Here is a 23,359-nt window from a genome sequence, read left to right on the forward strand (position 1 = left end):
CACTCATAAAGTACCCATGGTAGAATTTTGAATGTCGGACATTGCTTGGTGAGTCAAGGGTGCTTGCTAAACGTACACCATCTCCTGCATGTCAAGGCTATTTTGCGCCGCGGCGCCATCCCCTTCCGACCTCTCCATATGCTCTGGTCCCGGCGACGAATCAATGTCGATGGGCAGCGGGTGCGGGTGCCCGTTGTCGTCAAAGAACCGCCGGAACGTGAACTCGAAGAAGGCGTGGTCAGGCTGCTGGCGGTGGCTCTCTGCCTCGCTGGGGTTGCTGTCCCAGCTATCCGTGCTGGAGTTTGAGCCGTGCAGCTTCTCTGGCGAGACTGGGTCAAAGTTTGAGGTGTCCGTCGGGTGACGCAAGGTGGGCGTGTACGGGGCCTTCATCTTGCGGATGTTCGAGTCAAAGTCGATGGTCTGGAAAAAAGGATGGGACTTGATGTCCAGGACGCCATTCTTCCCTAACCGGTCTTCCGGCCCCGTGCAGAGCCGCAGGATGAAATCTGAGGCATCCCGGCTGAGCTTGGCCTGTGGCGGGATGTGAAGACACTGTAGCCAGTTGATGACCTGGACAAAAAGAAAAAGATTCACAAAGTGAAATAAACGAAAACGGAAGGCCATGACGAGAATTCATCCTACCTGTCTGCGGACATTAACAGACACAGACATGCAGAAATAATTCATTCATCTGTCAGTCACCCTAACATTTACAGGGAAGATATTTCTTGGATTTATGAGACAAACTGCTCAGTAATGGCAACACATGCATTAACCTTTACCTTTAAATTGCATGTCCAATCTGAAACCTGTGCACAGTAAATTGAGCTTACTCAGTAAGCCATTGTATTGCAATTGTACTGGTTCATGCCAAGTGTGTTTAACCAATACACTGCAACGTGTCATAAATGTTTCTGTGCCAATTTGAAAAGAAGGAAAAGAGGTTCTGACCATGCATCTCACGACAATGACTGTTTACGGATAATATACAAGAAACTCAGCAACACTGTGTCTGAATTGTATACCAAAGAGCACAGGCCCTACCACTTGCTTTCCTTGATTTATGCGGTGGCTAGAATATCAACATCTATTTTGTGGATATAAATACTGACATCACTTTCAAGCCGTCTTTCCATTCTGAAATCAAAAAAAATTATTCCAGAGGTCAGTTTCATCTTTAAGAATGAAGGTCATGTAGTGGTACCTTCCACTGCGTCTCAGCAGGTGAGTCGGCATGGAAGGGGGGCTGTCCCACCAGCATCTCGTAGAGAATCACTCCTACACTCCACCAGTCACACAGTTGGGTGTAACCTGGAAGAGAAGGTGAAACATGGGAGAATGGTTGGACAATCAGTTGACTTCAGCCAAATATTAAATTTTTTTCATATCACACACTCATAAATGGATCACACTAAGGGACTGCAGCTTAACTCAAAACAGAATTCACTGGTAATGAATGAAAATCAAAGCAATTATTTGCTATTCTCCTCATATATGGGGGCGTATGGGGGCGCTGTGACATAGTGGATAAGACTCCTGACTCCCGATCGGAGGACCCGAGTTCAAATCCCGCCCAGTGCTTACGTCCTTGGACAAGATGTTTTACCCACCATGTCCCTCTCGACCCAGGTGTATAAATGGGTACCTGGCAACGCTGGGGTAATAATTATGGAAGGACCCTCTGGTAGAACAGAGGCAACACTAAAGAGGCTACCCTTGGTAAATAAGACCTTATTATCGTTATTATTATACACTGCAAAGGTTGCTGCACATCAGAGTTCTTTCTTACAAGCTATTCTGCTAGCAACTGCCACGAGACATTTATGTACCTTTTGATTGTTGCAGAAATACTGCTTTTTGGTTCAGCAAGAACAAAAAGCACTCTTAAATTTTCGGTTCTGCTTTAACAGCCATCTGCAAGATGAAATCACTGCCCCCCACCCCTTCCAAGGTGCTCTTGAGCCTGATGTTTACCATTATCGATCCTCGTGAGAACCTCCGGTGCGATGTAGTTAGGTGTCCCCACCAGGGAGTGGGCCTTGCATCTCTCCTGCTGCCGTTTCCGCCGTCGCTCCAGGGTCTTCAGAGGGCGCTGTCCGAGTGTTTTGAGGTCCACGTCCTCTTTGCAATCCTTGCCAAAGTGCTGGCCACAGCGACACTTCCCGCCATCGTTGGTGTCAAAGGGCTCCATACTGTCCTGCCTGGCATGTCCAGCTGTAGTGGCATGGTAAGAGAAGAATGAGCATTTGTATTAACCATCTAAGTCCTCAGATGCTTGCACACACGAGGTGCTTCAAATCACACTCTTAATGCACCTGACACTTTGATATTAGTTCAGAGTAAATGAACAAAACCAACATAATGCTACAGATCTATATAAGTTATAAATCAACTGAAACTGTAAATGGGTGATGCACCATGTTAAGTTTTCCCTGCTGACATCTACATTAATACTTAGGAGTATTATTTGAATGCATCCAGACACAAGTATTTTCTTATTATGATAATGTGTCTAGAATCCAGCAGTTTATTGATATTAATAGAACGCGCGCACGACAAAAAAGTTTATCACAATGTAAAATAAAAACAAACTTCATCATATGGGGAGGGGGGGGACAATTATCACTACCCCATATCATCTACTTCAAAAAAGTAAACTATATGATATATTTCAAGAGGTAGAAACAGGACTTACACTTCTGGTAGTACTTTGAGTCATGAGTCCATCTGAAGCCAGTGCAGAGCCCAAAGTCTGTGAGCTTGATGTGGCCATCCCTGTCAATGAGGATGTTGTCTGGTTTGATGTCTCGATGGATGAATCCCATCTTGTGAACACTCTCAATGGCCAGCACCAGCTCAGCGATGTAGAACCGCGCCAAGTCCTCCTCGAAGATCTCCAGCCGGATCAGGAGACTCATCAAGTCCCCTCCAGGGATGTAGTCCATCACGAAATAGAGATTGTCCTTGTCCTGGAAGGAGTAGTACAGCTTGACCACCCACTCATTGTCTGCCTCAGCGAGGATATCGCGCTCAGCCTTGACATGCCCTGCCTGATTGCGCTGAAGAACATCCACTTTGCGCAACTTCTTGACAGCGTACAGAGCATCGGTGTCCACTTTCCTGGCGAGGGCCACCTCTCCAAAGGCACCAATACCCAGGGTCTTAATCTTCTTGAACATGGACTTGTTCATCTTTGCCCGCTTGAGCCGGAGGTAGTTTGACTCCTTCTGGTACAGCATGCGCCGCATCTGATCCCGGTCCACAGCGGAGAGATCAACGCGCTGCATTTCCGCCTCCAGCTGCATGCGGCGGGTTTGTCGCTGCCTATGAGACTTCAGGATGTTCTCCACGTGCTGCTCCATGTAGAATTTGTACGCCTGCGGGGAGTACGTCTTCACCCGAGGCTCATACCTCTCCTTGTGCCTGCCTTTGTTGCGGCGTTCTGGAACAGGGGATTCTATCCTGCTTGTCTCCTGGGGCTGGGATTCGCTGGAGGCACTCTCAAGCTCTGTGCTGTCTGATATCTCTGAGATCGGAGAGGGCGGTCTGATGAGGGGCGACTCAGATCTGGTGGAGGAGCTGTGGGTGCTCTGGGTGCTTTGACTGCTCTGAGTGCTGACTGTGTCCGGTGAGGGGCCTCGAGCAGGAGGTGCCTGATCTGGTCCATGAGCTGTCTGGAGGATAGGTTTCTGCACTGTGGTGCTTCTTACTGATTGTAAAATGGGTGGTGACGTGTAGCCAGTCCCTGCCATCGCTGTGGTGGTGCTGACAGCAGCAGGGACTGGGGTAGGCACTTTGAGCTGTGAGTCTTTGGGGATCATAACCCCCATGTCCCCAATGTTGGTCTGCATGGGCAGAGCAGGTCGGTATGGCGGAGGAGGTTTGCTGCCCGCCTGCTCACTGTGCGGGTCGATGCGACTTATGGTCACGACAGCTGGCTGCGGCTGATGGTGCTGCATTGGCTGAGGTTGGTGGTGCTGTGGTGGCTGAGTCTGTATCTGCACAACATTTCCACCCATGTGGGACTGAATGGGTTTAAACATGGAGCCACTGCCAACTTGACTCTGGCCATTCTGTGGGGTTAATCTAGCTGCATTGTACTGCTGTTGCGTCATGTTGGGAGTCCCTCCTCTCTGCATTGGACCCCCAACATGCCCAGCTTGTGCCTGGATGGTTGGCGGCGTTTGTCGGTGCTGGGTGCTCAGCTCATAGCTGGGGGGTGGCTGCGTCTTGGTGATCATGGCATTTATCATGTCCGGGCTGTACATGCCCAAATTATTGGGCTGATTGTCGGGTGGCAGGATCATGATATGAGCTGAGCTCCGGTGCTGCTGCTCCTGTGCAGCACTTGGTGGCACAGAGAGATGGCTCGACGCACTGGAACCCTGACTAGTGTAGCTTACGTTAGACCCCGTGTGGGTGTTACGCTGTACCATCATTTGATTTGACCCCTGTCCAGCAAAGTTCCCACTGGGTACTGCACTGTAGCCCTTGGACTGCGACATGGTCTGGGCAGCTGCTGTAGCTGCTTGCACATTATATGTTCTCCCTTGGGGATACGGTGGAGGATCGTGTGTGGACATGGGTTCCGCCATATTCAGCTGTTTCCCGGATGAAAACGTCGTCGACGACGTTGTTGAAATACGTAGAAAGGTTTCCGTGCTTTCAATATTTACAGTTTGTCTCTTAACTGTCCTGTCCTCTGGATTTATGGTAATGCGGCTATAACCACCATCAGCTGCGCTGGGCACTCTATTCATTGTCAAGCTGGACACATATCCTGCATTGTCTCCATTGTGATTAACATATGACTGGATCAGTTCCCCATTCCTCCCCACATGCAATCTGTTGTTCCCATAGGATCCACTACTGACCGGGGTTGTCCGGTCCATGGCCGGGCTAGTTCTGTGATGATTTGTGCTTTGCATGTTGTTCGGTACTCGGGCAGCATTTATATGCATCTGCCCACCAGAGTCTCTTGAATTGCCAGCGTAGCCACTCAGCTTCATGGCATTCCACTTGGACTGAAGTCTACTGTCTCCGTTGGAAGCGAGCCCTCCCTGGACGGCCAAGCCCTGTGAGTTATGGGGGTTGGTGTCGCCAAGGGTCACGGTGGAGGTGTAGGATCGACCGGGGTAACCCGAAGGCCCCTGCTGCTGCTGGTGCGGATGATGGGCCTGGAGCTGGACTGGGGACCGGCCATCACTGAACGAGTTGTTTGACGATACTGACGAAGAAAGACTGCGGGTATTGTCACCACCAACATAGATTTGCTGCTGTGATGTCTGATGGCCATATGCCTGATTGTGGGCGTCCACAGCTGCTCTGGTAGTGCTCTGCACTCTGTCTTCGTAGCTGTGTTTCCGCTTGAACCCATAACCTGAGTCAGATCACACAAGAGAAAAAATAACTCATACATTACTACTCTGATTACCTTTTTCAAAAACAGCTAAACTGATTATATTTTGTCCTTTACAGCATTGTAAAGGTACAGGTATGGAGTACTGCATTCAGCAAAATTTTCACGATGCACAAGCTAACATATTTTGACAAAAGATCAAATGACCTTCACAACCAAGTCTTTCATGCATCATCCAATGGAAGACCAGACATTATTCATGGAACTTCATCCTCAAACTACATCAGGATCATCTGGAAGTAGTCCTTGAAAAACACACTGAGAGTTAATGCGAGACTCAAACACACACACATACAGTACACAAACACACACACACACACACACACACACACACACACACACACACACAAATGCTTCATGCAGTTTTAGGGTGCCGACTGTTTGCAGTGCAGTTTATCTGTTTATCTTTAAAGGGATTGTATTGTTTTGGTTGAGACCTTACTTCAGGTTTCTAACATTTCGGGTGAGATACTGAGAAATCTCTTATGAAATATGAAAGAGCATGTAATTCCAGGAGGAATTCAGTATTTATTTGATGAAAACTGATTTTGAAATGGCTGAGATACCTAAAACAGAGCAATCTTAACAAAAGGTGGGACCCACCTTTCATTATGATCACTTTGTTTTACTTTGTTTTTGGATGTCTCAGCCATTCCAAAACCGATTTTCATCAAATAAACTTTGAATTCCTCTTAGAATGGTATGCTCTGTACCATTTCGTAAGTGGTTTCCTGGTATCTCACAAAAAGTTAAAAGCCCAATTCCCATTTCCACCAATACTATACCATCCCTTTAAGATTTCATGTTTCTTGTTGTAACTGTTTCTTTGTAGTTGTTGCTGCTGTTTTCTACAACCCCACCAGTACTCACCTGCTGGATACGAGCGGAGTCCGCCATTGATCACCGGAGAGCTATCAGCACTGCTGGTGTAGCTGCCCTCCCTCGTGCTGTCCGGCGAGTCCCCAGGCTTCTGATAGAGACGGGACAGCTGGGAGACCTTGCCGCTGCTCGGGACACCATCCTGAGAAACAGGATATATGAAAACCAACAATGAATCAGTGTTGAAATGTAACATGTACAACTTGTATTCACTCTTTTTGCATACATGTACAGCCTGTAAAAGAAGAAGGAATTTGCCAAAGAAACTGACAGGATATCAGGGCCCTGTTTCATAAAGCTGTACGTAAAGTTACGAACAACTTACGAGCGACTGGTAATCAGTTCTTGTGCTGAATTATGGAAATTCTGATATTTTCCATACCTCACTATTGCTCTTTTTGCCCACCAGCACTCGTAGTGTAAAAGAGATAGCACATCAGAACTGATTACCAGTCGCTCGTAAGTTGTTCGTAACTTTACGAACAGCTTTATGAAACACCCCCCATGTTTATTAGCCTTCCTGACGACCCCCCCCCAAAAAAACCAACAAACAAACAAAAACAAATGAAGTTACAATTACACACAGTTTTGTCATTTTCTCATTGCTTGTTGCTATGTAAAAAACAATAATCACAACAATAATAATAATAACAGAGATAATAATGATGAGCACTACAAATGCTTGCACGTACAAATTGTACATAAAATTCCCTTAGCTTAGAAAGGAGGCATGCTGCAAATCTTACATGTGTACATTGTACAACTACATTGTACATACAGTATGATGTAAGTGACAAACTTTAATAGTGAAGAGCAACACGTGAAGAGTGCAAAACCAATGGCTGTTTCTTCAGCTTTTCCACATTAAATACCAATTATTATTATCATATTACAACACAAGTTTGATATTCATTGTATTACAGACCTTACTGTAAGTGGAAACCTCACAATATACTGGCAGGCATCAGTGGCATGTCATATACATGTATTATCACTTACTGTACATGTACCTGTGTTGACATACACACAGTATACAAAAAAGTATAGTCTTCAAACCACACAGTTTTCTCAAGACACATCATGATTTACCCTACGTAATAAAAGTTCTATTAAAATGTTTATGCCTGCTGTGTGTACATCGGTAGAGATCTTTAAGATCAAAGAAGAGGCTTCACAGTGCTTTTTAAAATGAGCCTGTGTTTGATAGATTTTTAAAGGATTACCCGTCCCTTTACCCTATGCAGAGTTATTGTGTAACTGACTGTTGACAAGACCCTTATACTGAAATGAAAGATGGCTGTTCTTTTCATCTTCTTGAAATACATGTACACCATTGTACATAGTGTACAAATGTAAATGTATCACACAGTGAATGCAGGTGAGATTTGGAGAAGACAATCACACTATGATCAAGATCTTCACATACAAACAACATACAAGGATAGTTTGCTAAACATATTTTGAGACAACAAACTACATTTTTGTAACAAACTATCCAATCATCAAGTAAGAACAACAAAATCTGTGATCAAAGATTTGATTATTTTATTAGTGAAGTTTTTGCAAGTGAATTTTGTCCATTTTTTGTCAGTCTTTTCCAATCTGGTAATTTTGAATTTAGCTTAGCAATCATCATCATCTGTATGATTGATTTCATAAACAGATTTCTTCGAAATTCCATCATTTCACCAACACATCACCTCGGCTCTTTAACAGACGCCATTACTGGGGGGGGGGGGGGGGGGGAAGGACAACTGGAATTTGACTCTGCTCTGGGTTTGATGTCACTGGACTGAAACATGCGACAAGCATCCCTGGCATGTGCCGTGACTCTGTACTGCACACATAGTATGAGACGGTTGTTACCGCTCGGCATTGCATTCTCAGCACTCTCGTCAAACTGCGTGACCCACTTCCAAATATCCTAGCCATGGACAGTGTTGGCTTTGCCTTCTTGCCTGTAGCACCTTCCATCCAGAGTCACACAATCTTATGTAATTATACAATGTATCTGTACATCTCTAACCAATCTGCATGGTCTTAACAATATTTTGGTTTAACTACTCCTTCCTGGCATACAAGTCCTCTGCCTATGACACATTTGTATGAATCTACAGTATAGTCTTCACCACGTTGGGCAAGTCTGGTAGAAATATTTAGGCAGCGCCTTTGCTTTATTTGGCACCTGAATACTGAAAATGTGCCCCACATTAGACATGGTTTTGAAAAATTCATTACAGCTGCACTGTCAATAGAAGAAGATACAAATCGTACTGTGTATGTAATACAAGTTCTGTAGGACCCTTTGTGCTTGCATATGTACAGGTGTACAGTACAACAACTAGATGGAACATTAATTACACAACACGAACTGTTTGTAACAATTTGAGCTGCATACAATGTACATTGTACAAGTGTACATGTACCATGCATGGTAATAATAGTGTAACACATGAGAGGAACAAGGGACATTAAACTTATTTGAGTTTACGATTTTAAATACTTTTTGGTGAAATGAGCTCACTTTATTTTATCCAAAGCACAATGTGGTTTGATGGATGTATCTTTCCTACAGCTGTTTTGTGGTGTATGATAACTCATAGTATAGCCTACAGACGATCAAATTCTTAAAGTAAAAACATATGGAAGGATATAATACAATCCTACATTTATGACTGGACATGACCTCCAGCATATTGACCATAACTTTATATTCTTGTTTTCTTCCTATTGGATCAGACCTAACTAAACAATAATCCATTCTTATACACAACTGTAGATCACTTGAATGCCTTACATGTTGAAGATTCATTCTTAGATCTGATCTGATTTGATTTTGGTGGCAATATCATTTTCCAACTTTTTTTTTTTTTTTTTTGGAGGGGGGGGGGGGAATTTGCGACCATGATATATAGATACTGAAAAAAAAACCAAGGCTCTCACGTACATGTACATGTAGAGTTGTTTAAAGCTTGATTTACGTCAAACTACAAATCTATAGGCCCTATATCTACACTACAAAGATGTTGCAGAGGCAGTGCAGACAAAGTGTAGTAAATCTCCTCTGAGATGGAAAATCCCATCAGATAACAAAAAAGGGAGCAGATGTACGAGCAGAATACAAAGAGCATGTCAGGTAATTCTACATAATGGAGAAAAAAAGAAAGCTCATAAATAGGTTTAAAGTCTAGTCCCATTTTCACTGGGTACCCGCAACTGCTTGACCATGAGAGGCCCTAGGAGCACAGGAACCCTTCTACCTGTGATTTTTATCAATGCTTCAACGATGTATACCATGGATTACATTCAAGTCTGGCCTAAAGCCTTCAACAATGCTTGGGCATTGTCGGTAAATTGTATCATGGTCAGGATGAGCTTGTAAAGAGGTCTGGAACAACTCATACTACTCCCACTAGCGCTCAGCAGCTCCCATCAAAAGTATGTCTGGAATGTGGCACGTTTCCTGACTCTATTATTCCTCCTGACAATAGGACCACAAGACTTTGATCTGACCTATTTGGTTTGTTGCCTGCCGAACTAGTCTGTGCCTGTGCCTTAGGAGACCCGCAACACGCCTGTGCCCGATCGAACAGACGCAAGATGATGGGGCCACCTGCGCAATCTGGGAATACTGGCCGTAAAGCAGGCTGAGCTGTGCGAGACTAGTGCCTCCCCCCAAACTGGGAAGATTAGCCTTGCTGTTACACAAGACCCCTTACCCAGAATAGCGTTCAAACTTTTCAGGGATGTTACATCCTTTGTCCTCTCCAAGCATGAATAGCATTTGGCTGACAATTGTACTGACACCAAGAAAGGACATGAATTGGATTTTCGTTTTTTGTTCTATTTTGTTCTTATTCTTCTCTTCTCTCTCTCCCCTTTCTTTCTCTATCTTTTCTCTCCCTCCCTCAACAGAGCTGGGCAAATACCTGTGTTGCTATGAAGAGAGGATCTGTAAACTCCAAAAGCTGGACAAAGGCAGGCATCGGACAAAGTGGGACATGATGGCATAATGGAACCTCACAATCTTCTCTCTTAGAGCGTGACAGCTCTCTCGTTCTCCTTGTCATATTTTCCCTATGATTCATTTATTTGCTCAGGTACAAGTAGCAGAGCTCTGGCATTGTGTCAGAGTGTGGTGGCATTGTCCAGACTCAGTGCTAAAAAAAAAGGCATATAGAAATAGCCAAAAGAAGAAGAAGAAAAAAAAAAAACTTCCCTCAAAGGTACTTTTATAAAAGCCATGTGAGAAAGTGGCTGCAATAATACAGTCACTGAAGGACTACAAACAGAAAATAGGCCTACATGTACGTTTGTATTATGGTTCATCAGAGGACCATGTTAAAAATCCATTCCGGAACATAGAGGTTGGCAAAAATCCACAAATAGCACTTCAAACTCTCTGCAAATGAGAATTTGCACTAAAGAAAGAAAGAAAGAAAGAAAGAATACAGACCTCTGGCAGTGATGCACAAGCTTTATAGGAGAAGTACACGTACAATGTATGTACACAGATTATAGAACTTTACTTCAAGTGGAACAATGTACTGTAGATTCTAATTGACAAATGGTAGGGCTGTTTGATTACGGTACTACAAAGTCATCAACTTTGCAGCCTGGCTTGTCTGATGGACACTTTGAGATGGCCGCCATGATTCATATAATGTACAAATATACATGTACCTTGTATGAGATGTACATGTACCTTGTATGAGATATACATGTACATGTTGTATTCTTTTGTGTTGTACAGCGTACTCTTCATGTGCACTTTATGTAGAGTACGACCTCCTCTGCCAGTGAAACTGTGCACTGGCTTGTACAGTATGTACCATAATAACACACCAAAAGTATAATTTGTCATTCTACAACTTAATGTACATTTGTAAGAATTCATTTTATAGGCCTACAATACAGTTGTATATCATTAGCTTGTAAGAATATACTGTACACCAAACAACTTGTACTTAAGCAAATCCTTAGATGTAGATTTTTCATATTTCACATACAATGTACACATAATTCTCTTTTTTGTTGTATGATTTAATTTGTCAATTTGCACAATGCAGTAGCCTACACTCCGTTCCTGATGTTTAGAATTAACTTTTCACAAGGAGTGGGCACTACTGAACAGGTGGCTGCTACTCTGTAGGCCTACATGTTGAGCCTAGTGGCCAATTTCTACACCAAATCATTGATATTGCACAGGAATGTATAAATCATAAACTGAAGAAGGTACCATTTGTATACTGTAATGTGGCCTGGAAGAAAGACTATTTAGTTTCAATCTCAAGAATAGTAGAAAGCAGCAGACTCAGGAATTTGACCTTTTGGCCAGGTGGTTGCACGAATCAAGGCCAGGGTCACTGGCGGTTTGACCTGCCAGATGTTATCTCAAGCATTCCCTCCACGCTATAAAATACAGCTCTGTTCGGCTGACTTGTGGATTTTCCATCAACTTTCACCTCCCTCCCTCAGGGCTGGGGAATTGAGCCGTCTGGAAAAGGGGGAGGCCAGCTTTGTTCCCCACTAACTTGCAACATTCATGGAAATCTTTGTAGGCAGCCCAGAATGGTACCCTGTTGCACCATTATGGTGCAAGCAGAGTATTCACAATATGTACTTCACTTCACTGCACTTCAGGCCATCATTTTGCAACAGCAAAAAAGTGGAATGCGCAAATCCGTTGTGTGTGCACATTATGACTGTATTGCACATTTACTTCACCTTGAAGATTTCTAGTGGATTAAGCACCATGTGTCAGACATTACATGATCTTCAAAAATTTGTGAACTCATTCTTTTCAGAGGGTGAATTGATGGAATTTCTAAAACAATAGGAATTGTTTTTCCCTTTGTCTTCCAGGAATTTGCATTCAATGTACAACTTTGTACAGCATGTACTGTATAGGCCCTACAATTTTGTACACCTGGTACACTGTTGTATGCCTTGTTCCTGTGTATGACAAACAGTTTCAGCAGTTGGGTAATACAGTACATGTACTGGTATAGAAAGTTTTAAAAGTGTACATTGGTACTACTATCTGCTGTATACACTGTATTTGTGACAAGCAGAGGTGTAGGCCCTACACATGTACAGAAGCAAGAATTCAGGTGCCCTACCCTTTCTATGGAAACCTGTACATTGTATGTGAAAAAATTCAGATACCGATGTGAATTTGAACAGTTGTGACAGCATGTCAATTACATTTAAAGGTAGGTATGCAGTTCAGCATGGAAATTTCAAGATTCAGCCATCTTGGCATACAGTGTACGTTGTACTGACCCTTGAACCATGTGCACTGCTCTGACCATGACCTTTTCCAATCGCAGAGACTGCATCCATACACGTGTAGATACCGGTACAATTTATGGCAAATCTACAAATGCATGTAGTGAACACATCTTACACGTGTACATGGACACACACACACACGCACACACACACACACACACACACACAAGCATATGAAATATACACAAACATGCAAAAGTCTACTGTAGTTTCCTTTCACTTTCTACCTCTGGGCACCCCTAATCTGAATGTGTCCAGTGGGAATTGTTCTTACACTGAATCAATCAGTTCAATCACTTTTAAATCCTCAACACACATACAACATAACTGTGGCATCTGTATGAGTACAGGTCTAAGACTTTCTTTTTCAATGTTCTACACTATACAGTGTACAATGGGACTTACAATGTACAGTACATATTTACTAGTAACATCAGCTACAAAAGTGTGTACTGTATACTGCAAAGCTATAAAATAGCTATAAATCTAAAACCTCTACCAGCTGACCAAAAATTTGCTGATCACAATTCAGTAGGCCTACACTTTATGCGAAGATGTTTCAGCATTACTGTACAGAGTACAATTGTACCTATATGTACCTTGCTAATTACCTGATGATACAATAGCTCACAAGAGCCAATCACGTGTAGGCATACACACTCGTAAAGAATTCCTCCAAGGATTTTGGTGATAATGCTTATGTACGTACTGTATTTCAGGTTGAGTACAGCTGTTAAAAAATCCCAAATACACGCATACTTTGGGAGTTTAAAAACCCCAAACCCAAACACAAGCATACAAAATTAGCTTTGCGTGATTCATTTTTTTCCTGTGAGTACACACTAGTTAAAAACAAGGCAATCGCCAAATTGTGTCTCGCCCATTCGCGTACAAGGAATTAATATTTTTTATAACTCCTAGAAGTTAATTGACCTGCTTATGACCTTTGACCTTGTGGTGACCTTTAACACCCTAAGGGACATTTACCATCCAAGTTTGGTCACAAACGGACAAAGGGATCAAAAGTAATGAGCCATAATTGAAACGCGCCATAAAAACTTAACATTGGGCCCTAAAAATTTGTTGACCCCTTTCTGTGACCTTTGACCTTGTGATGACCTTGAACTCCCCAAGGGACATCTACCGTCCAAGTTTGGTCACAAACGGACATAAGGATCAAAAGTTATGAGCCACAATCAAAACGCGCCCTAAAAACATAACATTGGGCCCTAAAAGTTTGTTGACCCCTGTCTGTGACCTTTGACCTTGTGACGACCTTCACCTCCCCAAGGGACGTCTTCCATCCAAGTTTGGTCACAAACGGACAAAGGGATCAAAAGTTACATTGTATGAGCCACAAACGAAATGCGCCCTAAAAACTTTACATTGGGCCCTAAAAGTTTGTTGACCCCTGTCTGTAACCTTTGACCTTGTGGTTACCTTCAACTTCCTAAGAGACATCTACCATCACCCAAGTTTGATTGCCATTGTAGCAACATGTGCTGAGTTACGTGTGATAACAGAGTCTTGCAAGTAAACTTTAACGTTTGACCTCAAATGACCTTTGACCTTATCATGTGACCTCTTACGGCACCATAACATGAAGGTACCCCCAGTGCATCCATCACCCAAGTTTGATTGCCATTGTAGCAACATGTGTCGAGTTATATGTGATAAGAGAGTCTTGCAAGTAAACTTTAACGTATGACCTCAAATGACCTTTGACCTTATCCTGTGACCTCCAACGGCACCATAACATGAAGGTACCCCCAGTGCATCTATGAACCAAGTTAGGTTGTAATCCAAGCAACTTATGTGAAGTTATTTGTCAAAAGAGAGTCTTGCAGGTAAACTTTAACATAGAAAAGAGAGTCTTGCACAGTGTACTCTTTAATATATACACTGTATGACCTCAAATGACCTTTGACATCATCACATGACCTCTGACAACACCATAACATGAAGATATCCCTAGTGCTTCTATCACACAAGTGTGGCTGCCATTGCTGTAACAGCTGCCAAGTTATGCATCATAAGAGAGTCTTGCAGGTAAACTTTAACGTTTGTGACGGACGACGGACGGACGCCATTTGGATCCCTTAGTCTCGCCTTCACCTCCGGTGGGCGAGACAAAAATGAAATCTGCACCAACCATTTCTTCCAAACTGCATGTGATCTATACACATACTGTAGCTATGTTTGATTCAGATTCAACTCAAAACTGTGACCTTTGCAATACATTCCAGGTTCCACACTCACAAGCTTTCTGAAAACGAAACAGAGGCCCTCAAATATGTTAGATAACCAAAGACAACACAGAATAATAGTGGAGGAATGCTAACAATGGCCATCTATGTTCCTGGGCTGTTCTCAATTTTTCCCTCTTTTTTTCATCGCATTCCAAGAACACACTTGTTCCCAGCATGCAAAATACTTGCAACTGTGCATGGTACTACAAAGCACATTCTGTGTTAAACAAGGCTGCACAACGGTTTCAGGGCATTGTACATTGTATGTAGCAGACCCTCGCCCTGTGTGCTTAGTGCATTCCCTCCCCATGTGTCACCATCTTCCACACATTGTACGAATAGTTGCGGCTGATCTACAGTAAACCCTGTGTGACATGCCATGCCTACTGTACATCTACATTGTACATTTGTACTGTATACAATTGTATGTACATGTACTGTGTGGTACAGTTGCAAAAAAAAAAGCACACAATGCAGAACACCACTACTAGACTACCATTGATTTCAACAAGTGCAGGTGCAATAACTTTTTGGGTTGTTTTTTTAACCACTTGAAGTCCGGTCAGGCAAGCAGACTTTCATATTGTTGCAAAACACTTGCCTGAACATGAATTTTATTTGCCCCCCAAAAATTCAAAAATTATAAGAAAATGATAGAGAAAATCACTTATATAAAGTCAATCAATCATTTGAATGAACAGCACATGTTGATTTTGCAGGCTTGAATACATTGGAATATTAAACAAACTTGGTTTGATCCAATGTTCATGACATTGCATTGCATTGGGTTTTCTTTTTAATACATGAATGTTGGAAAGTTGCTGAAATGAAATCAAAGTGTGTTGCATTACTAATTTGCTAAACAGTTATTATCATGGGGCTTCTGTATGGTTGATTTCATGGGTTTGTGGGGGAGGAATGTAAAAAATTAAGATGGCTTCAAAATTCTTTGCTGTCAAATTTGGGCAAGCATTTATTTCTCATTGTTCTGAGTGAGACACTTGCCTGACTTTGATTTTAACTTGCCCCGGGCAATCGGCCAAGGACTTACAAAATGTACACTATCAAATGTACGTACATGTGCAGTACAGTACAGTATGCATCAAGGTATTAGAAGGTTGGATGACACTGTTGAACAAGAGCTGCACAACATTTAGTCATGCAGTGCTTGCCTTACTGCTCATCCAATTGAAATGCAAAACTGTGTCTAGAAGGAAGACTATACTAATGAGCCTTTTAAATTTTACACAACTACAAGTGGTATAAGGTTCTATAATACGTACACTACAGTGTACCAACACTACGGTACCAGGTTTAATTCTAGTTACTCTGCTGATAATATCAATGATATTTAGTCACAGTGACATGTATAGCATGTATAGCTACAGTAAATGATCAAAGGAAAGGCCTGAAAATAGCATTTTTCTGGGCCATGCTCGGCTCATCCGTCAGCGACTTTAGGATCCTTTTGTTGTAGCGGGTCACAAATATGAACATTGTTTTAGATCTACACACAGCTGGCTTTTGGAACTGAACATGATTCACAGGGGTATTAACACATGACCCCTGGGCCCAGTCTACAGTACATGTACACCTTCAAGCACTCGACCCCCTGAGGTTAAAGTGAATAGTGCATTGACTTCCAGCTGTGCCCCCGGAATGTGACGTCACCGATATCCCAGCCACGCAACCCCCAGCGCGAGATCAATACTTGAGGAATGCAGCGCAATGGGTCCAGATAATCCACAGCCCATCTGCACTCACCGTGTCACTTTCATCTTCAAGCATCAGAAAGCTGTGACAAAGGGCAGCAGTAAAAGCAGCCCTTTACCACTAATCCCCCTAAAACTCTTGGAATTTCTGCAGCCAAAAGAATTTCTTTGCCGAATCAATAACAAGCCATTGTCTCTCATCAATGGACTGAATAGTTGCGACTTCTATTTCTGCATTATGCCATACTGTAAAAACACAGATTTGACTTAAAATAATTTGTAATACCTATTGTAGTTTTACATCAATACAGGAACAGAAATCAATTCAATTTGTTCATCTACCTTTTCGTGTACATTTTGAAAACATGGGATAAAACAGGATGCTAAAAGCCAATTCTTCAGTGACAAAAACTGAATAGATGTGCCTCTTTTTCTGAACCATCACATTATTATTCAACAAAGTGAATGTGCAGATGTACACTGTGTGGCCGGCAGTCAATGCAGTTCTAATCCTGCAATATTCGTTTGTTTGTTTGTTTGTTTTTGTCTGTGAAAGAATACAGAAAACTGCAAGAGTAAACAGCAGATTTAAAAGAGCTTTCACTTTAGATACCTGCATGTGCACCAATCTCAACAGACAATGAGGGTCAAAGATACTTTCAGGAAATGAAGAAAGAATTCATTTTTAGGAAGTCTCTGGGAGAATCCTGGAGACTCAACAGGTCTGCTCACATCAAAAAATTGAATAAAAATAGAAATAAGAAATAGAAATAAAAAAATAATGAATAAATAAATTAATTAATTAATTAATAAAAATCAAAGGTCTATTTACAGTACAAAAGAATTACAAATCTTTTTGTAACAATCATAACCAAGGACAATCCTAATGTACTGGTACACTTTAGGCATTTACTTACACTTGTATTTCACTTTATTTGACACCTGTTTGAGGGCTTGTTTTTGTTTTTCATTTGATGCTGCACAAGCAACATCATATAAAGTAATCATCTTGACTTCGTGGTTTATTTCGAGGTTCCTTCTGAAAGTTGAGTTGCATTAGTGTAACTTCCCAAATATTGTCTGATGTTGCCAAGATTTCATATTGTTTGTTTTATTTTTTCAGGTCTGATGCTTTGAATTTAGTCAATACATGTACATTCACATATTCTTTGAAGTCACTTTTCCTTTGTATCAAGTCTTCCTGCAAGCTTCCTTGTTTTCTTTGAGTGACAAACTGACATAACACCTGCAGCAGCAGTTTTTGAAAAAAAAAAAGTTTCTACCATCTCAATTCGATTAGATTAATACAATGTATATTTAGCTTGCATTCCAAACATATCATTTTTAAAAGCAGCACTCTGCTCACATGATACTCTTCACCGAAACAGAAATGGTACATGGGAACAAGAATGGTCTGAGAGTTGGAGTTCAACGAATACTGTTAAGCCATATTTTGCGGGGTTGTTATATTTCCAAATTTCCAGAATTGGGTGCTGTTGGCAAATTAAAAAACACACAGAAATATCAAGTATGATTCCATCATTGATACGATGAGCACATTTTTTTTTTTTTGGGGGGGGGGTGGGGGGTGGGGGAGGGGGTGAGTTTGGCAAGAATGAGCCCTAATGGCCCAAATTCACTAGGGTGGTACAATTGAAACCATTGTTTATGCAAATTTCTTCTGCATTTTAACACGATTGACAGATTGCGTACACCAACAGACGCCCAGTAGCAAGCGCGTATTGATTCGCGCGAGTCAAAGGTACAGGTACGCCTATTTCACGCTAATTTTAGACCATGGTACATATTTTGTACCATGGCCTACACGCAGGTTGAAACCACCTTTGTGAATTCGGGCCACTGTGTCACAATGCTTGAGTTAACTCACCTCATCAATGAGAATCGGAGATGGGTGCTGAAAGCCACTCTTCCCCACATTGCCCATCACCGCGCTATCTGGCCCGTTCATCTCGTGCACCAGCAAACTGTTTCTGATACTGTCCAGTTTGTCCTTGTGTCCGCCGAAAGCCAGTCGACTCCTGCCCCCTTGCTGGTGCCGCAGGGAATCCCCCTGCCCGTTGCCCACTCCCCCTCCTCCCATGGACTGTGAGTTGCTCCCGTTGGCAAAGTTGCCATTTTGCGAGGGGTTGCCGCCGCTGCCCACGGAGTCCCCCGACTGGTTCACTTGGAGGTGCTTGAGACTCTCCGAGATGTCGCGCAGCATTTTCCTGTGGTTGCCGAGGAAGATCTGCGGCCGACTGCCATCCGCTCCCTTCTGCATTGCGCTCCTCTGCGGTCAGCCGGGCAGACGCCGTCCAAACTGCAAACTCTAGTTTCACTCGAACGAAGTGTCTGAAAATACGTATCCTCAGTAAGTACACAACACTCTGAAATAAATATATCCTGGGTAAATTCCCACTATATATTCCATGGAGGTGATCCTAAAGTGATACTTGCATCCGTAGACACCTAGTTGGGAGAATTAAAATGAAGAGAGAATAGAGAGAGAAAATCTGTCAACATATTTCACACTACAAGAATGATCATATGGGGGAGGGATCATATTACAATGGTACTTTACATGATCAGAAGCAATATCATTAGGAATTTGAACTGTTTTAAGATTACTTTTTTTTTCAACTGCACTCAGTAGAATTATTCAAGCATGTTCTCTGTATAATAGGTCTTCCTTGTAATGTTAAATACACCAGATGCACTGAAACAGGTAAACATTAAATCCACACAGTAAGTAATTCAGCATTGTGTTTGATGCCCTCTGTCAGTCCCCAAGGAGAATTAGACTTTGAACCATGAAACATCATTACCGGTACAGTGTTTGCCCTGTACTGATCAAGGTACTCCTGCTGTAAATTACACAAGTCAGACTGCTGCAAGGCAGAAACAATAATCACTTGTCATTTTCTCTTTTCTACACAGCATCCAGCTGTGAACACCTACTTTCCAGTATACAAGTACAGTACAAGTGTATACAATTTATATATAGTAGAATCAGGTAAATCATAACCCAGTTCATATTTTGTATAAAGTGAAATGCTATTTGTGTGTTGTCTAGGTGGTGTTTGACAGGCTGTTCACAATTATTTTCATGCATTTTTATTCTTTTTTTTTCCTCTCAGCTTCCTCTCTTTCTTTCTTGCTACTCAGTGTACCAAATGTAAATAATTAGGCCTATATGTATTAAATGCTATTTCCTGAGATCTCGCTCCAAAACTGTACGAGATTTCAATTTCAAAGCAGTCCGTAGCAAAGGAGATTAAACAATGTGCATATTGTATCCCATGGTACACTAATCTAGTGCTACAATGCTGAATCAGCAATTACTATAATCAATACTAACATGTAATCACTAATCATAACTACAGTAGTATATCGCTGCACTTGCATTGAGAGGCATTTCAAATGTGTCTGTGGCATACACATCAATAATTTTTAATCTGTCATCATATCCTGCAAATTGGTTTCAACTGTACAACATAAACTGCCTTTACCGAGGTGTGCATTTTTTTTTTTTTTTTTGAAACAAGGAGTGGGGAGGGGGGAGGGATGGTAAAAGCAATTTCCTTCTTTGATGCACATTCTATCTACATAGGAAACAATGAAACTGAGTTTAAACCATGTAACTGAAAGCACATTGTGTTGATGCCAGAAAAAAAAAAAGAACCAACAAAACATGAGACATACAGTACATTATACAACTTTGCCATTACAAAGCTAGTCATACCCCCCCCCCCCACGTACAATTATTGTACATGTATGTAGTCTGAGTAAAATATGATAAATATTCAGAAATCTAGGACATTGCTGATGTTGGAAGATAATCATAAAATTAGGTTGTACATGATCACTACACGTGTATATCATTCATTGCTAATTTGAATTCATAAAGGAATTGCTGGGATTCAGTACTGTAAGTGTAATCTCAATTTTCTCAGAGGCAAAATACCAATACTGGTAGAGCTGTAAAATATGCATTTTTTAAAGATGTTAAACCCAATGAGAAAATCAATTTTCACGCATTTCTATGCCCTTCTACACATTGGCTCAAATTAGCACGTTTGTACAGTTGTACATCATCTGGCAGCATTTTAAAATTTGTTTCACAAACTTCATTTGCAAAATGAATTAGGATTACTGCTATACAGCACCATCACAGTCACATGATACAGGCTAAGTTTCCTTGTGGATGCCAAATGTCAAGCACGATTGTAGTGCTGTAAAGTTATAGAACATTCAATCACCTGTAAATTGTAGACCATCGACTAACTATGTACCTTTCCCATCTACAGCTTTTACTTTATATAATCAGGTGTTACTGCACTAATCTGTTCATTTGGCATCTCTGCTGACACTGACTTAATACATGTATCATATTCTATCATTTGAAATTAAGCCACCTAAAATGCAACCATAATGCCATCAAAAATTTGAGTAACATTTGAGTTTTGACTAATCGTCAGTTTCCTTTTGGCGCGCTGTCAAATTTTGGCATGGGTGGTCAAATTTAGGTATGAGAAACTGAACCGTAATTGTACAATGTAAGATCATATGCTTCTTATGATAATCAGTATGAAATCATTTCAAAACAGGTCTCTATCACTATCAGATCTTGTACAGCTACAGTTTGTTCAATGTACACAGAACACTGTATTGCAGATATTGTTCACATATTAATTTGGTATCTTAGATATCAGTTCATCCATGTATGTAAGTGTAGTAACATACAAAACACTACCCAGTCATAAAAAAAGATTTTAAAAAAAATAATGACACCAACAAAAGGAAAATTTATACCAACTTGAGGGTTTCTAGATCCTAGTCCCCTGCATGGATAGTTCAAACTGCTCTGTACACAGCCGCACCATTTAATTTAGTGTAGTAGAGTTCCCGTTTCAGTTTCTATGGGACAGAGTTCCCACACAAAATGTCAAGAGTCTATTTATAAACACATGATCCCATGAACAGGGGAGGATGATTTTGGATACACGAATCAGTCATAAAGGCCAGGGCAGGGGCCGCGGCGCGACACCGTATGAAAGTTGTCAGCCCCGACAACTTGTCAGTCTTTTGACAATTAATACTAGCTATGGAAGTATGGTCCATAACCATAGTAACCAACAGTCAGTGTCACCGACAATGACCAGAGCTTCTAAGCCAACAAAAACCGAGGATTTGACTGAAATTGTCAGAGATCGACTTTTCGTTTTAGAATAAATACGTGCACGCTCACCGACCGCGAAAAGTTGTCAGAGCTGGGCCGAGCCGACAACTTTCATGAAACAGTGCCCATCACCCAGATACAACTTGTAGATGTCAATTACGTTGTAATCAGTTTAGTGTTTACATTTGTTGTCCACCACAGTAAGGTGTTCATCTGGGGTCATCGGTTTTCCTGGCAACACTCAATAGGTAGGCTGGTCTGTTAGTGTTACAAGCGTAGACCTAGAACTATATAAATTTAGCCCCAAACCGATTCTCGATGTCTGTCTACTCTGTAGTGACGAGTACAACCCGGCAGTAGTGTATTCACTGTAAATTTACAATAACATAAAATGGCAATCAAATCTGCATTATTAACATTCTCACCTCTAAAATATACACCAAATCGCCTAGATGCGATAGCTAACACTCGAATGTTTTACGGGGGGAACCAGGGAGAAGCTACTGTCAAGTATGCTGTGAAATTCATGATTCCTGTTGATAGCTGCAGAACATAAACAATGCATGCTGAGCAGTCGACACGGCGGTGGCCATATTGTTGATGACACACACGCACACACAATCCAAGTTGTGTATGCGTGACAACATGTAGCATAAAATTTCACACGATCACGGAACAGGTAGCTCTACATTCCACTCGCACATCAGCACGATTTTCTTCAAAAATGTTCCATCCCCGGGCAAACTTGAAGTATTCTCCCGTACAATCAGGATTCAATATGATGTTGCGTTCCTCTCGTGCACTTTTAACACTACCTAAGCGAAGTACGGGTCACTTTCTACGTGAATTTACGATCGTCTCTTGTCCGTTCTCCAGCTGCCCATAGACAATACACATGCACGACGTGCCAGATGAATTACTTACGTTTATTTTACACGGTTGTTTCCCACGGACGGCGGGGAACCATGGGAAATACCAATCAGTTTGGGAGAATTGATAAAGTGATCAGGAATGTGGCGTTTTCGCGTTACCCACTTCAGCTGCACGGGTCATGGGTAATACAGGACCGATGCAAGGGGCAGCAAAATAGATGCGAATTTCTTGATACTGCGGGGAATATGTTGGGAATGCTAAAAACCCGGTGAATAAAATTGGCGCAGCGGCAGGTGGAGGGGGGGGGGGGGGGGGGGGGGGTGGAGGAGGACAAAAAGCTATAGAACGGATGTTATTCCGCAGTCCGTGGAGCGCATTCCACTGTAATATTCACAGCAATTCTGTGAACTATCTGAATGCCATCCGTCCCTGAAATTGATGAAACGTGAAAGGAAATGTTGTAAACAAATAAACTTACTATACTAGTATCTGCCAGTAGATGACTCGATTGATGAAAAAAATGAAAGAACTGCTTTTCATGAACAACAGAAAAAAACTGCAAACTAAAATGTGAAGCATGTCACATGCAACACTGAAATAATTATCGATCACATTAGAATCAAATCATCTGCAAACACCGCTGTTTATAAGTTTTAGTTTAAGTTACAGTAGGATTAATCACAAATCCAATACTCAGTTTGCGTTTCCTTCGAAGCAAAGAACAAAACAGAATGGTAACAAATCTGCTCGTTTT

General features: G+C 41.9%; 1 protein-coding gene across 1 annotated transcript; it reads right to left on the reverse strand.

Moving 5' to 3' along the window:
* Positions 1-4: 4 nt before the first annotated feature.
* LOC139724913 (uncharacterized) lies at positions 5-22,617 on the reverse strand. The gene is made up of 7 exons (XM_071636037.1): positions 22,158-22,617; positions 18,442-19,022; positions 6,290-6,440; positions 2,696-5,380; positions 1,975-2,214; positions 1,205-1,311; positions 5-570 (listed from the first exon to the last, which is right to left on the reverse strand). Exons 2-7 carry the CDS (start codon positions 18,832-18,834, stop codon positions 67-69), a joined length of 4,080 nt encoding a protein of 1,359 aa, XP_071492138.1. The 5' UTR covers positions 18,835-19,022; positions 22,158-22,617; the 3' UTR covers positions 5-66.
* Positions 22,618-23,359: the final 742 nt, after the last annotated feature.

Source organism: Diadema antillarum, unplaced genomic scaffold (genome assembly GCF_040938485.1).
Source record: "Diadema antillarum isolate AM-2024a unplaced genomic scaffold, OU_Dant_1.0 scf00000015, whole genome shotgun sequence".
In the NCBI taxonomy this organism is placed as follows: Eukaryota; Metazoa; Echinodermata; class Echinoidea; order Diadematoida; family Diadematidae; genus Diadema; species Diadema antillarum.

What these genes read in the sequence shown, in the direction of transcription:
- LOC139724913 (XM_071636037.1), bottom strand. Translation starts at nt 18,834, where the DNA reads ATGCAGAAGGGAGCGGATGGCAGTCGGCCGCAGATCTTCCTCGGCAAC. An exon ending in CTCAAAGTACTACCAGAAGT is followed by an intron (nt 2,215 to 2,695) that starts GTAAGTCCTGTT and finishes ATGCCACTACAG; the next exon opens with CTGGACATGCCAGGCAGGAC. An exon ending in CTGCTGAGACGCAGTGGAAG is followed by an intron (nt 571 to 1,204) that starts GTACCACTACAT and finishes CTTTTTGTCCAG; the next exon opens with GTCATCAACTGGCTACAGTG.